General features: G+C 43.6%; 1 protein-coding gene across 4 annotated transcripts in view; it reads left to right on the top strand.

Annotated features, from left to right (window-relative positions):
• The window catches only part of WDR7 (WD repeat domain 7), a 1,275,554-nt gene that overhangs the window by 1,058,294 nt on the left and 202,468 nt on the right, over nucleotides 1–14,792 (top strand). For all 4 annotated transcript variants that reach the window (XM_086960437.1, XM_086960439.1, XM_086960436.1 and 1 more), the window contains one exon: nucleotides 13,534–13,633. In XM_086960437.1, coding sequence (XP_086816563.1) covers nucleotides 13,534–13,633 — 100 coding nt within the window. The remainder of the gene's footprint in view (nucleotides 1–13,533; nucleotides 13,634–14,792) is intronic.

Here is a 14,792-nt window from a genome sequence, read left to right on the forward strand (position 1 = left end):
TGCAACACGTTTCCACCAACTCCCTTTATAATGCCTCAAGGGGACCTTAATTTGATTCTTACTGCCCTAATGTGCAATCCCTCTGAGCTGCTTTATATTTGCTCTCCTAGGCGTCTCACCATCAAGATGGCCTTACTAATGGCAATTACTTCTGCCCAAAGGGTCAGGGAACTGCGTGCTTGGTCATTCCAACCTTCATATGTGTCTTTCTTCCAGACAACCTGGTCCTTATGACTCAAGCGTCCTTTTTGCCGAAGGTAGTCACCCAGTTTCTTGTAGGCCAGTTCATCACTTTGCCTACCTTTTACACCCTGCCCATTCCCTCTAAAGAATAGAAGAGACTTCCCTGCCTGGATCCAAAAAGGGCATTGTTGTTCTACCTTGGCTGCACAAAACCAGTCCGGGTGGACGATCAATTCTTTGTGAGGTATGTTGGGCCAAGAAAGAGAAGGCTGTGCAGAAGCAAACCATCTCTCGATGGATCGTGCTCTACATTAAGATCTGCTACGCATTGGCAAGAAGCAACCCCTAGAAGGTTTGCATGCTCATTCCACCAGTACCAAGGCTGTGACCACTGCGTTAGTACGCAGAGTTCCAGTCCTGGCCCTCTGCCAGGCAGCAGCGTGGGCATCGCAGCACACGCTCACCAAACACTACTGCCTGGACAGTTATGCCCATCGGTATGAGCGCCTTGCCCGTTTGTTCTTGCAGGACTTTCTATCATGTTCACAGACCAGTCCTTAAATTGTTAAAGAAAAAAAGAGGTGTCTGGGCCCTTGTTAGGAGGTCATTGCTGCTTGCACAATTCATTGCCCCTGCCAGTGCTGCCAGTTACACTACCAACCCAACTACTAATACTTACACTCCTACAACTGTGACAAATCATACTATTCCAGGCTCCCAAAGCTATAAGAATGGTTCTCTAGTATTGGATCTTTCATAGATTCACATGCTTGAATCAGCCCCGTCGTCGTAGTGGGAGTCCCATGGTATACATATAAAAGCAGTAGATAAAATTGCTATAGGATACCATGCAATGAAGAGTCACCACAATAGCCTATCCACTTTATTTTGTAAAAAAGAACCCAACTTAATCAACAGCCAATGAGGCGACTGCACCTTGTAGAACAAGCACAAGAGAGGCTAGGTTCCTCAGATTTTCTACCGCACTTCGTGTGAAAGGCAGTCTCGCTGAGCTCTGCTCAGTTTTCTCTTGTTATCCAGTTTTCTAGCCAGTTTTCTTTCTAGTTATGTCAAAATCTTCAAAGAAAGGTCTCTTCAGGTTGTGTGGATCATGTGGTAAGAAGAGGCTGCATGCTGAGGATCCACATAAGAGCTGCATCTACTGCCTATATGCCTATATACCCTCAACATAATGTAAAGAACTGCAAAATCTGAAGAGTTTTCTCTACAAAAACCCTCAAAGATAGAGAGGGTAGATTATTGATTTGGTTACAGAAACGTAAATCAAAATCTGACGTTGTCTCTGAGGATAAGGAGAGCTCTACCTCACAGACTTCTAAGGAAACACCCAAAAGGAGAGAGAGATCTCTTGAATCTCCTGAAGTTTCCAAGAAGAAGACTTCAAAAAGGTCTCGTCAGGAAGAGGAAGGCACCTCACGAAAAGGAAAGCTTCAATTTCCTACTGAGGAAAAAAGCCATAAGAAGGCAAAATACTCTTCTATTCTCTGTCTCTAAAAAGCTTGTGTCACCAACTGCGTTAACTTCTGGATCACCATCAAAGTAAAAATCATCTTCTAAGCAAGTTTCTCCTACCTCGTCGTCGAAAAATTCTACATCGTTGACGACAGACTCGACGATGGTTCCGTCGTCGACGAACTCATCATCGACGGCAACTCTGACGACGACGACTACCATATTTTTGTCAGAATCCTCGTCGACGACAGTGGTTCCGTCGACGACCTAGTCTACGACCGCGTCGAAGACCATTTAGTCTACGATGCGGACGACGACTTCATCCGTTCCTGTCATGTCCTCGTCGACGCCGCAGATGCCGCTACCGTCAACGAAGCTGACAACGCTATATCCCACGCCTGGTCGTAAGCGTCCATCTACCTGCAGCTTACGCCTGTGTATCCGTTGATGACGTTCTCGTCAATGACACCAGCAACAAGGCACTGTTTGCAAAATCCAGCAATGGTATCACCTTTACCTCCTCCAACATTTAAGAAGAATCTGATGACAATGGAATGTTTGGACTTGCTGATAGTTCTTCTCAATTACATGTCACATATCAGGATAAAGATGACGAAGAATATGAGGGATACTACCAACAAGAATATCACCCTCCTGATGCAAAAATTCAGTACATGGAACCAGTTAATGAACCTATGGTCTACCTTCCTGTTGCTTTGGTACAAGACCGTCAGGATTTATTACATGACTATCGCACACGCTTTCCTTCAGCACCTGTTCCTCCACCTCCGCAGCCACCACCGCCTGCTGCTTCTCCACCAGGTACCTCTGTACCTCTATTCGCATCCTCCCTTGCGGGAGATACTGGTGTGCCGCAACATCATCAGAATACTTCTGATGAAGGAGAAATTGAGGACAAACAACCTCAAAAGGATGGACAAACAGGAGATGAATGGGAAGACTACGTCATATCAACTCCGGCGTCTCCCTCTCCGCAAATGGTAGAGTCTCCACCAGAGGATATCAGCGGCTTTCATGCCATGTTAGAAAGAGCAGCGTCGCGTTTCCAGCTGGTGTTAACGGTAAAGCAATCAGACTGCTTTTTCTACGATTTCAAAGACCTATCTCGGTAATCTGTTAGGTCTGTACCCATTGTAGACCACATATTGGAAGAAGGCTGAAAGGTAATGAGGACACCGGCCACAGTTATCCCTGTCTTACCCAGCATCGACAAAAAGTATAAAGCTCCGGAGGATGCTCCAGCTTGTCTAGTAGGACATCCTAGGCCTGACTCCGTTACCTCGTAGGCCGCTCAAGGGATATCGAGGAAACCTCTAGCACCCATCACTGCTCCACCTAAAAGAGAAGGGAGGCGCTTAGATAACATCCGAAAAAGATTTAAAACCACATCAGGTGCAACTGTTCGTGCTGCCAACGCTCTTGCAATTTTAGCCAGGTACGATCGGCAGATGTGGTCGGACATTGCTAATTTCTTAGATTGCCTTCTAGAGGATAAGAGGATGAAAGCAAGGAAAATCCTGCTTGAGGGGGAAAGATCTGCATCCCAAATTATTGATGCTTCTATGGATATTGCTTCCTTAGCTTTTTGTCAGCTTGCTGGAGCCGTTGTCCTGAGACGCCAGGGTTAGCTTGAAAGCAACTATGTTCCTCCCTGAGGTGCAAAGCAAAATTTTGGATATGCCATTTGATGGTGAAACACTATTTGGCAAGCATATTGATAATGCTTTGCAGACCATCAAAACAGACACAGACACAGCTAAGGCTCTTGTGAACATTACAATATAGAAAGACACCCTTTCATGGAGCACCTGGCAGAGGAAATGATTCTTTTCGAGAAGGTTACCAAAGATACCAGCCTCAGGCATACACCTCTTACTGACCTTCCTACCAACAGCAGCAACAATATCATGCACCACCACATACTGCCTACTCCAGACAACCTAGGCGAAAGCAACAAGTTCAGCCCAGTGATTCGGGCAGGAAACAGTGACGATGCTTCACCTCCACCTTCCCTTGTCTTTTTCACTGAAGAAAACCCCTCTCTCTTATTACCTGCATCAATGGCAAAAAATAACATCAGACAAATGGGTTCTGGATATAATAAAGTATGGCCAGCCCTAGAGTTTACCACAACGCCACCTCATCACCGGACTCAGAAATCAACACCACCCCATCTTTAATTTTTAAAGAAAGAGGCTTTAATAATGCTTCAAAAAGGAGCATTAGAATGTGTTCCACGCTCTCAGAGAGGAAAAGGCAGAGGCGTAGCTAGAGCTTCTGGCGCCCGGGGCTATCCCTCAGAGTGTCACCCATGGCCGGTTGCGGTGGAGGGGGTTTCTGGGGAAAAAAGATAGTGAGCAGCGCAGGTGGATTGGCAGGGTTAAAGTTACAACGCCACTCTCTACTCCAATGCAGGAGAAAGCAAAGGTCGGAACAAACAGAGGTGCTGCATGCCCAACACTAACCTCTCCCAGCTCCTAGAGAACACCCCCTGCCAAGGCACACGTACTCAACTGAGTAAACTACACTTTTGATCAAGTGGCCTGGAATCTCACACTTTAATGTAAGTGCAATGGAGGGAGACAAAAGCACACATCTTGTTATCTCTTCACAGGTGCTTAAGAGGCATGCTTTTGACATTGTTAGGTCCCTTTATGTAAGTGCATGAACTGTAAGAATGTCAGATGTGTCGGTCTGTCCCAGTATTTACACACAATTTAAGTAGCACTATTTTATTTATTTTATAGTGCATATGCATGGTGTCAGACCGATTTACATAACATACAGATTGACAATGAATCATGCAAGTGTGTAAATCAGTGTACAAGATGTGTTGCGTGAATCAGTGAAAGTTAAAAGGTGTAGCAGTCACATATCCTACTACACTGTGCTTTATTAAAAAGTTTACTTTTTATGAACTGCATGTAACGAAAGGATCTGTGTTAAAAACACTAACCCACTTCCCTAGCTACATAAAAAAAAAACATTCTGTAACCTGCATATTACATGCTTTGCAGGTACATTAACCTTCTATACTACTTTGAGTCAGATCTGGGACTACACAAAACCGAAATCTCTCCAAGAAATACTTTTACCTCTTGGGCTATCTCACCGATTATTATTTTCTGATATTTACTTAGCGTCTCTGCAGCAGACGTCTTAACCCCATAAAAATATTAGAAAACTCAGACTTTGTAACCTATTAAGCATAAAAGATCTACCAACATGCTCCTCCATGTTGCCAATTTTTTTGTGGCAGGGTTTTAAAAAATGTGCAAAATTAGTTGAGGCCCAGGTTTTACATTGGGATTGCGCCACTTTTTTAGCACAACCCCAAAGCAAAATCCAATTTGTTAGATCTCATAATGCGCTTACATGCACTCATGATATGTGATGTCACTTACTGTGATGCCATGTGTGATGTCCTGCATTGTGACATCATAGACTCTGATGGCACACACCATGATGTCACTTGCATACTGACTAACTGTTAGTTCCATGCCCCCCCCCCTTCCTCCCCCACGTGCTGGAGCTGCAAGAATTAAATGCACATTAAACAAACTTCCAAGAGAAATACAACTGGAAGTTTATTTGAGGTGTGATCACTTTATTGAAATCTGCATCCTGCAAACGAATTTCACATCCTGAACATTTAGCTCTGTGCCTGTGGTATGTTAAATTGACTTTCCTTAGAAATGGAGAGGGTATTGTCATTAGACCCACATGTTCCTATGCACAAATATACTGCACAGGACAATCATATCTCAGAAATACAGGAGTGAAAAAGTCTAAGGGGAACTTAATGGTGGGGATGTTTGAATGGCCTTTTAAAATAATTATGTTTCTCTCTGCTTTGAAATGGGGAGGAAGAAAAATAGAAACTATGACATTTCTGGGTCTGGGTGTTTTCTTTTTATTTACCGCATGTCTGATAGTTACTTTTATGACTTCTAAGCATCAGTATTCACAACCACCACCATCATCAATGGTGAACAGACATTTTCGTTTTAAAGGCCTGTTTGGCTGGACATGAAAAGTGCTTTTAGGAAAGTTGTCAGTTACTGAAGAAGTGCTTACTTTGGATTCTAGAAAGAAATCAGCGTTTAATCGGCGTTTAACACTCAGTAGATTATAGAATTTCTAGTTGCAGCGTTATGAAATGTGCACAGAGTCTTTCACATAAACCCTTTAAAGTTTTTTAATTGTGTGCCACAACACTTAACGCAATTAATCTAGACTTGACAAGCTTTCTATGCTCATCATTTAATATAGAATATATTTCTTCATTCCTGTTCTAAAACATTCCTAAAGCGTAAATTAAATACAAATTTAATTCATTTTCACTTACCTTGATTAGGTGGGGGAGGGGTGTGCTGCTTAACTCGGTGGATGAGGTGGAGACTGGGAACAAGCCCCCTCTTCTGACTGACATAAGCCACAGTCTCTCTGAAATAATGACAATTGACTGAAACCAAAAATGGCGAAGAGTACAAAGAACAGCTGATCGTTCTAACCAAATTGAGGAATGTTAATTTTAGAGATAATCCTCCATTATAGTCACCTTTATGACCCATGCGCAGAAGGTGGCTGGAGGATGCTTTGGATCATTGCGGGCCGTAAGGAAGGTCCTCCCCCTGCTCCCCTTCGAATCAAGAAAACTTCTGATTCAGGGCCTAATCCTGGCCAGACTGGATTATGGCAATGCCCTCCTCCTGGCGGCACCCCTGGCCACGATTAACATCTTACAGCGGGTCCAGAATGCCGCAGCCAGGCTCCTTATGGGAGTCCCGAGATGGGTTTCAGCCAAGCCCCTGCTTAGAGCCTTGCATTGGCTTCCAATCCAGGAGCGAATTTCCTTCAAATCACTTTGTATTGCATATAAATCTCTCCAAGGTAACGGCCCCCCAGCCCTCAGGGGATTGATCCGTCCTTACAAAGCCACTCGTGCCCTCCGATCTGATGAAGAGAACCTGGCCGTTACTCCTAGAGTAAGGAAGGCCCGCACGGGAGGTCGTCGCTTCTCGCTGAATGCAGCAAAAAAGTGGAATGCCCTGCCCAGGGACCTACGGAAGGAACCTTCATACCTTAAGTTCAGAAAGTCACTTAAAACCCTCCTTTTCCCCAAAGCTCCCTAAACTTTTCTTCCTCATTTCGCTCTGTTATTAATTGTTTTAGCGCTGGGACGCTCAAGGGCAGCCATGCGCTCTATAAATCCAATTCCATTCCATTCCATTCCATTATGCAAAAGTAATCCCCAAGTTAGCACCCTCCTCCCCAGGGAGCTGGCATCCATCCTAGCCACCAAGTGCACCTCTTGGTGGAGAGGAAACCCTCTGGCCAAGGAGGCAGAGGTCTTGATCTAGCACTGTAGCTGAAAGACATCAAGATCACTGGTTTGAAGTCCTATGTTGGTAGCTCCAAATGACAGTGGAGATGCCCAGGAGGGGATGAAGATGCAGGGCAGCCCAAGTGACAGTGAAAATGTTGAACACCAGGTGCCTATTGACCTGTAACCACAGAGAAGAATGAGGACATTCTCTGGTTCTGGTCAGACTGTCTGCAGCAAATATGAAATATCAAGGGCCAGGCTAGTGCAAGACTCCTCCACTCACGCGCATAGTGGTGTGCCTGGAAGTGCGCTGCATGCGCGTCACTGCTGGAGCACGGGAGCTTGCTTAAAATAATGCCCAGGGCCGTCATTGGTAAAGCTTTCACACGCTACAAGATTGACTGCCCTGGTACCCACATACACACAGCGCCGTGCGGCGTGCCACACCCCCACTGTGCTATGTGGTGCAGCATGCATGTGCAAGCAGGTGCGCTTGCACTTCCGTACACGTGTGGTGTGGTGCTACTCAGCGACGGCAGCCACACGTTTTTGTGTGGGGTGGGCGGGTGTTCTGCCGTCACTGTACTGTGTCCCCCAATAAATCCAGGGCTGGCCACAGGTGTCGGGCCACCAGTGCTGCGCAGCTGCCGCCAGCTGCCCTCAAAATAGTGTCGCCTGGGGCGGACCGCCCCACCACACTCTCAGCTACGCCACTGGGAAAAGGTTTCTAAGCTCACTTTTTCCTGATAAAAAAGAACAAATTGGGGGAATGGCGTCCCATTCTAGACCTCCCGAAGCTCAACAAATACCTGCTGAAGAAATCCTTTCGCATGTTTACTCTTCAGGAGATATTGCAGCTTCTGAACCATTCAGATTTTTTAGCAAGCCTAGATTTGGAAGACGCTTACTTTCATATCCCTATCCACCTCAAACATCGAAAATGTATACGTTTCTCTGTGGCAGGCGAGCATTATCAATTCTAGGTCCTTTCTTTCAGCTTTCGTTTAGCTACATAGGTTTTCACCAAGTGCCTTGCTCCCATGACAGCATTCCAGCGGCTGAAAGGCCTACAGATCTTCCCATACTTCAGAATTGGTTGGTGATAGCCCCTTCTCTTCGTCAAGCTTCTGAAGATATCTCTTTCTGCCTACAACTCTTCCGCTCTCTAGGTATGGCAGTCAATCTTCAGAAATCCATTCTAGCTCCACATCTGTTTACGTTTCTAGGAGCAACACTGGACACTCTCCAAAACAAGGCATTCTTATCAACAAAGAGACTGAAAGCCATCCTATCTCTGGCTCACGAGCTCTACAAAAGAAAGTGTGCTTCTCTCTGTCTCCTCAAATCCTTTCTCGGGATGATGGCTTCCGCTATTCTCATGGTACCTCACACTCGTCTAAGGATGAGACCATTTCAAGAGCCGTCGGGTGCCCAATGGCTTCAAATGACAGGATCATTCGACAACATGATTAGGATAACTCTGATCATCATGAAGGATGCACTTCTTTGGTGGCAATCTACCAGCAATCTCTCTCTGGGACTGTCATTCCTTTCTCCTCTTCTAGAGTTCATTCTAACAACAGATGCATCTTTGGAAGGCTGGTGAGCACATCTGCAAGACCTCCAAATAAATGGCAAATGGAGTCTCTCTCTCTCCAAAATGCATATACATTTGTGGGAGCTACGGGCAATGTTTCTCCTCCAGTCATTCCTCCCAAGGATAAGAGCATCCTCAGTCCTCATACGCATGGACAACACCACCTGCGTGCATTATCTAAACAAGCATGGAGGAACAATCTCCGGTCCTATCCTGGGAAGCTCAAAGGATATGGGAATGGACAATAAATCATCAAATAACTATCAAAGCGGAGCATCTCACAGGAATAAAGAACAACCTAGCAATCACTGTGAGCAGGTTAAGTCAATCAAATCACAAGTGGGAATTCAACCAACTGTTTCTCAACCACATCTTCCAGAAATGGGGAACACACAACTTGAACCTATTTGCGTCTCAAGGGAACCAGAAATTCTGGTTCTTTGCCAGCAGGGAACCTCAGATAGGGCTGTGGGGAAATGTGTTTTCGATAAGATGGTCAGGAATCTTTGCATACACTTTCCCCCCAAATCCCCTAATCTCCAGGGTGCCCATGAAAATGAAATGGGAACCCTACCAACTCATCCTCATAGAACCACGTTGACCACGTCAGCACTACTTCACAGAGCTACTCCTGCTGTTGCAATCCAGACCTTATCGCCTTCCTTTGTCAGCCACCCTGCTCACGATGATCAAAGAACAGATCCTGCATCTGCACCCAGCTTCTTTTCAATTGCATGCCTGGATCCTGAGTTCAAAGAGTACAAGGAGTTAGTTATCCCTCAGGATTGTAGAGATATATTGTCCAGGGCAAGAGCTGAGTCTACTCCTATAACATATAGACTGAAATGGAAACGTTTTTGTTCTTGGTGCCTTCGCAATGACACTCACCCTCTTCACTCTTCCCCAGAGCAAATCTTGCCTTATCTCTTGTCTCTGGTAAGATCAGGTCTGGCGTATGCTTCAGTAAGGGTCCACCTCGCTGCCCTCTCTCAATACAGACCGACATCTGACGCCTCTTCTCTCTGCTCTTCTCACATCATCAAACAGTTCACGAAGGGCCTTTTCAGGACTTTCCACCTATTAAGCCGCTTCCACTAGAATGGCACCTTAATGTGGTCCTTTTTCAGTTAATGAAATCACCTTTGAGCCAATCCACAAAATAGAGCTCAAGTTTCTCACATCGAAAGTAGCTTTGTTTCTCGCACTTACATCTGCCAGACGAGTAAGTGAAATTCAAGCCTTCACCATTAAAGAGCCTTACTTATGCTTCACAGAGGACTATGTGATGTTTCAAACAAATCCCAAATTTATACCAAAGGTACCATCTCAGTTTCACCTTAATGAGCCGGTAATTCTGTGCACTTTTTTCCGCATCCTTCATCACCGGCAGAAAAATCGCTTCACTCTTAAGATGTAAAAAGATGCCTTAAGTTTTACTTGCAAAGGACAAAGCAACTGCGCAGAACAGATAAACTTCTAGTATCTTAGGGCCTGTAAAGCTGGGGTCTGCTGTTACAAAAAGAACTGTTGCACGATGGATCGCTGCTACTATTCAATTGTGTCATATTAAGGTAGGTAAACTGCTTACAACCAAGACCAGGGCGCATTCTACATGAGCAGTGTCCTCTTCTGCTGCTCTTTTCGCTGGTGTTCCACTAGACCAGATTTGCTGTGCCGCTACCTGGTAGAATGTTCATACCTTCACGCTGCACTATTGCCTGGAAATGGCAACTTATAGCGAATCAGCAGTGGGACAGGCAATCTTGCGTCATCTATTTTAATAAGGTAAGCCTCTATTATTAGAGGTATTTCATTCTTGTGTGTGTATGTATATATATATATATACATATATATTCCCCGGACGAAACACGTCATGTTGCCGTTCCCATCGATGGAATAAAGCACTTAATTTTGACTACGAAACCCTTGTTGTGGTCTGTACCTGTTTTTGTGTTGGAGCCGCTGCCTGGTTGCTTGCACTGCAGGATTTTGGAACTATATATATATATATATATATATATATATATATATATATATATATATATATATATATATATATATATATATATAATATATCTTGCTAAAGTAGTAACTTATTGATGTTTTTATATTGGCATATATGTTATAACCCACCATCCTTTAAGGGTCAAAAGGTATACATTACAGTATTTTTATACATGCATGTTTATGAAACTGCTAGCTACTCTGATTCAAGCATGTGAGTCAATGAAAGATCCTATACTGGAGAAGAAAATGAGTTACTTACCTGTAACTACGGTTCTCCAGTATTGGTATCTTTCATAGATTCACATGCGACCCACCCTCCTCCCCGGAGAGGCTTCCCTTGTTCCTCAAGGTTATAACTTTTGCTCGAAAATCTGAGGAACATAGCCTCTCTTGGGATTGTTCTAGAGGGTGCCCTCACCTGATTGGCTGTTGATTAAGTTGGATTCTTTTTTACAAAAGAAAGTGGATAGGCTATTGCAGTGACTCTTCATGTCATGGTAGCCTATAGTAGTTTTATCTACTGCTTTTATATGTATACCGTGGGACTCCCACTACGACGACTGAGAGGATTCAAGCATGAGAACCTATGAAAGATACCAATACTGGAGAACAGTAGTTACAGGTAAGTAACTCATTTTCTTTTGGTGGCAGGTGTTAGTACATGTGAATATATATTGAATTATTAAACAACAGTGGTTATGCTCTTCTTTAGATTAGGCAAACAGTACCACCATGTGGCAGACTGTCATAAGTGCCGGTGTTGACAATTAAGTGCTGGTGTCTCGCACCGGAAACCACTGGCTCAAATTAAACAGTTGCAGACCCACTCCCGGGAAGGAATTGCTTAGGTATCTATACTAAGATGAGGAATCTGCGGCTAGAAGTCCCTATCAGATGAGCAAAGTACTTACCTTTGGTAACGCCATATTTGGTAGAGACTCTATCTAGCTGCAGATCCTTACCGACCCGCCCATCCTCCCTGCTCTGCAAACACATTTCTAGGTTCAAGACTGTTTTCCTTTCGAGGTCCTAGTTTTCCACACCAGTTTTCAGGTTTTTCTTTGTCGCTCCACACTCCTTGCATGGAAAGTTGGGAAAAGAAACTGACGTCAGTGCACTGAGGTGGAGCCTATGTAGGCACCTCACATGTCACATACAGTGCCGGCAATGCCACGCGGAGAAAAGCGATGCCACCTACCGGTGAACAGGGGTACTGCTCACTTCCTGGTTCCAGTCTGATGCCTGAGGAAAATTCTACGGTAAGGAATCTGCAGCTAGATAGTCTCTACCAGATATGGTGTTACTGAAGGTAACTAACTTGTTCTTTGTAGCTTTTGGACATTACAATTAGAGCACAGAAGGTTATGGGAGTAACCCGTGGCTTTGGGCTTGAGTTTTGTTTTCTTAGGGAAGAGGAGTGAAAGAGGTTGAAGCATGTAGTTGTGTGTGACAAGGAGAGAATTAATGTCATCTGAGATGTTGGAATGAAGATTGGCCAAGCCATGTTGGAGTTGAAGTGAAGTTCTAGAAGGATCTGGAGGTGGTGCATTTGGGTTGCCCTTCATGAAAAGTATTGGTGCATTTTGAGGTGGTGTAATGTAGAGGTGCTAGGAGTCAGCTGAGTGAAGTTGAGGCAGACAGCATTTTGGCAAGATTTCTGGATGTTACACTTTGGTTCTGTGGTGTGGGAAATCCGGTTAGGTCAGCAGGATGGAAAGGCTTGTGTGAGAAATAAGGTTTGTAACGTAAATCAGACACGCTATAGAGGAAACAGTGAAAGACAGACAGGAGTGGGATACCATTGAGTAGGGTGAGGAATGATATAAGTAGGCCGAGCCATCGAGGGAATGGTATTAGAATTTACATTTTTTGGCTGTGATGTGAATAATGATGTGGGATGGGGAATTGCGACATGGTAAAGGCAGTAGAGGATTGAGCACAAATTGATACAGTGAGCCTGAGAGGCCGGTTCGAGTAGCTTTTTTTATGAAATGGCGTTTATGTAGTAAAGTGTACGAGCTCTAAAATGTACCATTTTACACAATTCCGTTTTTAGAAAATTGTTTTGTGTGTGTGAAAATATAATAAGATATTAATGTGTTGACGCTGTAGTCATAATGAATCTTTGATCTTAAGTTCTATTTTCAGTCTCATATATCTGTATGTGGTGTTGCTTGTCTTACTAAGAACACGTTGTCCAGTTTTATTCACATATTATATAGGCAGGGCCACTGGAATTATGCGATTGTGGCGATGTTCGAATTATAGAGTTGCCACATAATCCATCGTCTGATGTATAATCTGCAGATTTTAACAAAAAAAAGTTTTGTTTCTAGCTCAAACAGTAAAAAAAAATATTAAAAATCCAGCGGCATGTGTTCCCGAGCGGTGGAAGGCCCTTTGTAAAGCTGGACTAGTCCCCTTTCTGTTTATTGCTATGTTTGGGTTTTAAACGGGTACTAATGAGGTGCAACCAATGCCAGACAGTGTCACCAAGTCTTAAAATGACGAACTAATGAAGTAATACTATAACAAAATGTGCTGCATTATGCTGCGTGATTCACCTTTTCTTGCTGCATAATTTACTCAACCCTGAAGCATAATTTGGCCCTCTCCTTCTGCATAACTCCAGTTGCCATGAATACAAGTAAAAATAAAATTTAAGCGGACTCTATCACTTGCTATTGTTAATCTACCTAATTTATATTTGATAAAATGTGAAAATTAATATTGAATAATTAAAACTGTATATTTTACAAAACGTGAAAAATGTATATTTTGAGAATTGCCGAATAATAATTGCCACCGCGTATGTTTTATGACACGTATAAAATAAAGATTTTAAATCCTTGCAGAAGAACAATTGCCAAATATTCAAATTGTGAAAGACTAGTTTGACTGGCATCTTGCTCTCGTCACGCAGGTTCTATATGGTCAGCTACTGCGAGCGCAGCCACAGAATAGCCGTCGGAGGCCGCCACGGTTCGGTGGCCCTGTATGACATCCGGACTGGAAAATGTCAGGTAAATAAATCATTGTGATTTCCTGTCCAGGAAGTGTGAGAAGTTATTGAGAGGAGGGTGAGGGAGACTGGTTCCCGCTGCATCTCTCGACTCTCCGATCCGCCGGAACATTATGGATAATGCTGAAGGGATCAATAGTTTAATGAAGAACTCAGTCTATGGAGCCTGGTGTGTCGATTCACTGGAACCGCGCGCGCGCGTCAGAGGAGCGTACCTTGGCGCCTGCCTTGTTCTGCACATGCAAAATCTTTTCGTGTTCCCCCTTATCTGATTACACTTTAGGGTCTTGGTGATGTCATCTTTCCTGTCATTTTATGGAACTATTTTCACATACAAGAACCTCAAGCCCTTTCTGTTCGAAGGCGCCAAGGGTGTTTGAATACCACTGAGAGCAGCACGTGCTGTCGCCATGTCTATCGCGGGAACACCAAAGCCTGGGTTAGCCTCAATCCCAGAAACCTTTGCTCCGCGTTTGGCAGAAGTGGCACACGCTAACGTTGAAACACGATATTTGCATCTGTCTTTTATTATAAGAGGTAGTTCTAATCGGAAGCGTGTAGAAAAGAACTATAAAATCAGTTAAATGTGCCAAAAAAATGTGGTTGGGTGTTAGGGAATAAAATTACTGAAAAAGGCTCACGCTCCATAGAGCAAATGTTCAGATGGGTATGTCTGATGTCTGGTAGGTTGTCACATTCAAAAGCGTGCTGCAGTGACGCTGGGCAACGCAAGAAAATACAAAAATATAGGTTACTTGATTCAACTATCTGTTGGAGATACAATTCAGTTACTGGGGGATATAATCTTACTATAACATTCTGTGACTTTTTCCTTCTAAAACGTTTAATGTAAATAATTAACTTGATTATGAGGTAAAGACTGCAGAGAAATTAATAATTTTTAAAGTCACTGTTGACATAACACGTGTCAGTACACCAACAAGACATTGGGTACAAAATGTAGTGTCTGCAAAGACACCAATATTAATGAATTAAGGAAGTGGACAGTTAACAGTTTTGATAAAGTTGAAGACTTGGTTCTTGAACTTTAATTGGAAAACAGGTGTACAAGGAACCCAAAATACATAGTTAAACATTTTATGGAAACTTTAAATGAATTTGAGGCATCCTGCAGCTAATCAGATTTTTATCTCATAATT

Source organism: Lissotriton vulgaris, chromosome 3_1 (assembly GCF_964263255.1).
Source record: "Lissotriton vulgaris chromosome 3_1, aLisVul1.2, whole genome shotgun sequence".
Lineage (NCBI taxonomy): Eukaryota > Metazoa > Chordata > Amphibia > Caudata > Salamandridae > Lissotriton > Lissotriton vulgaris.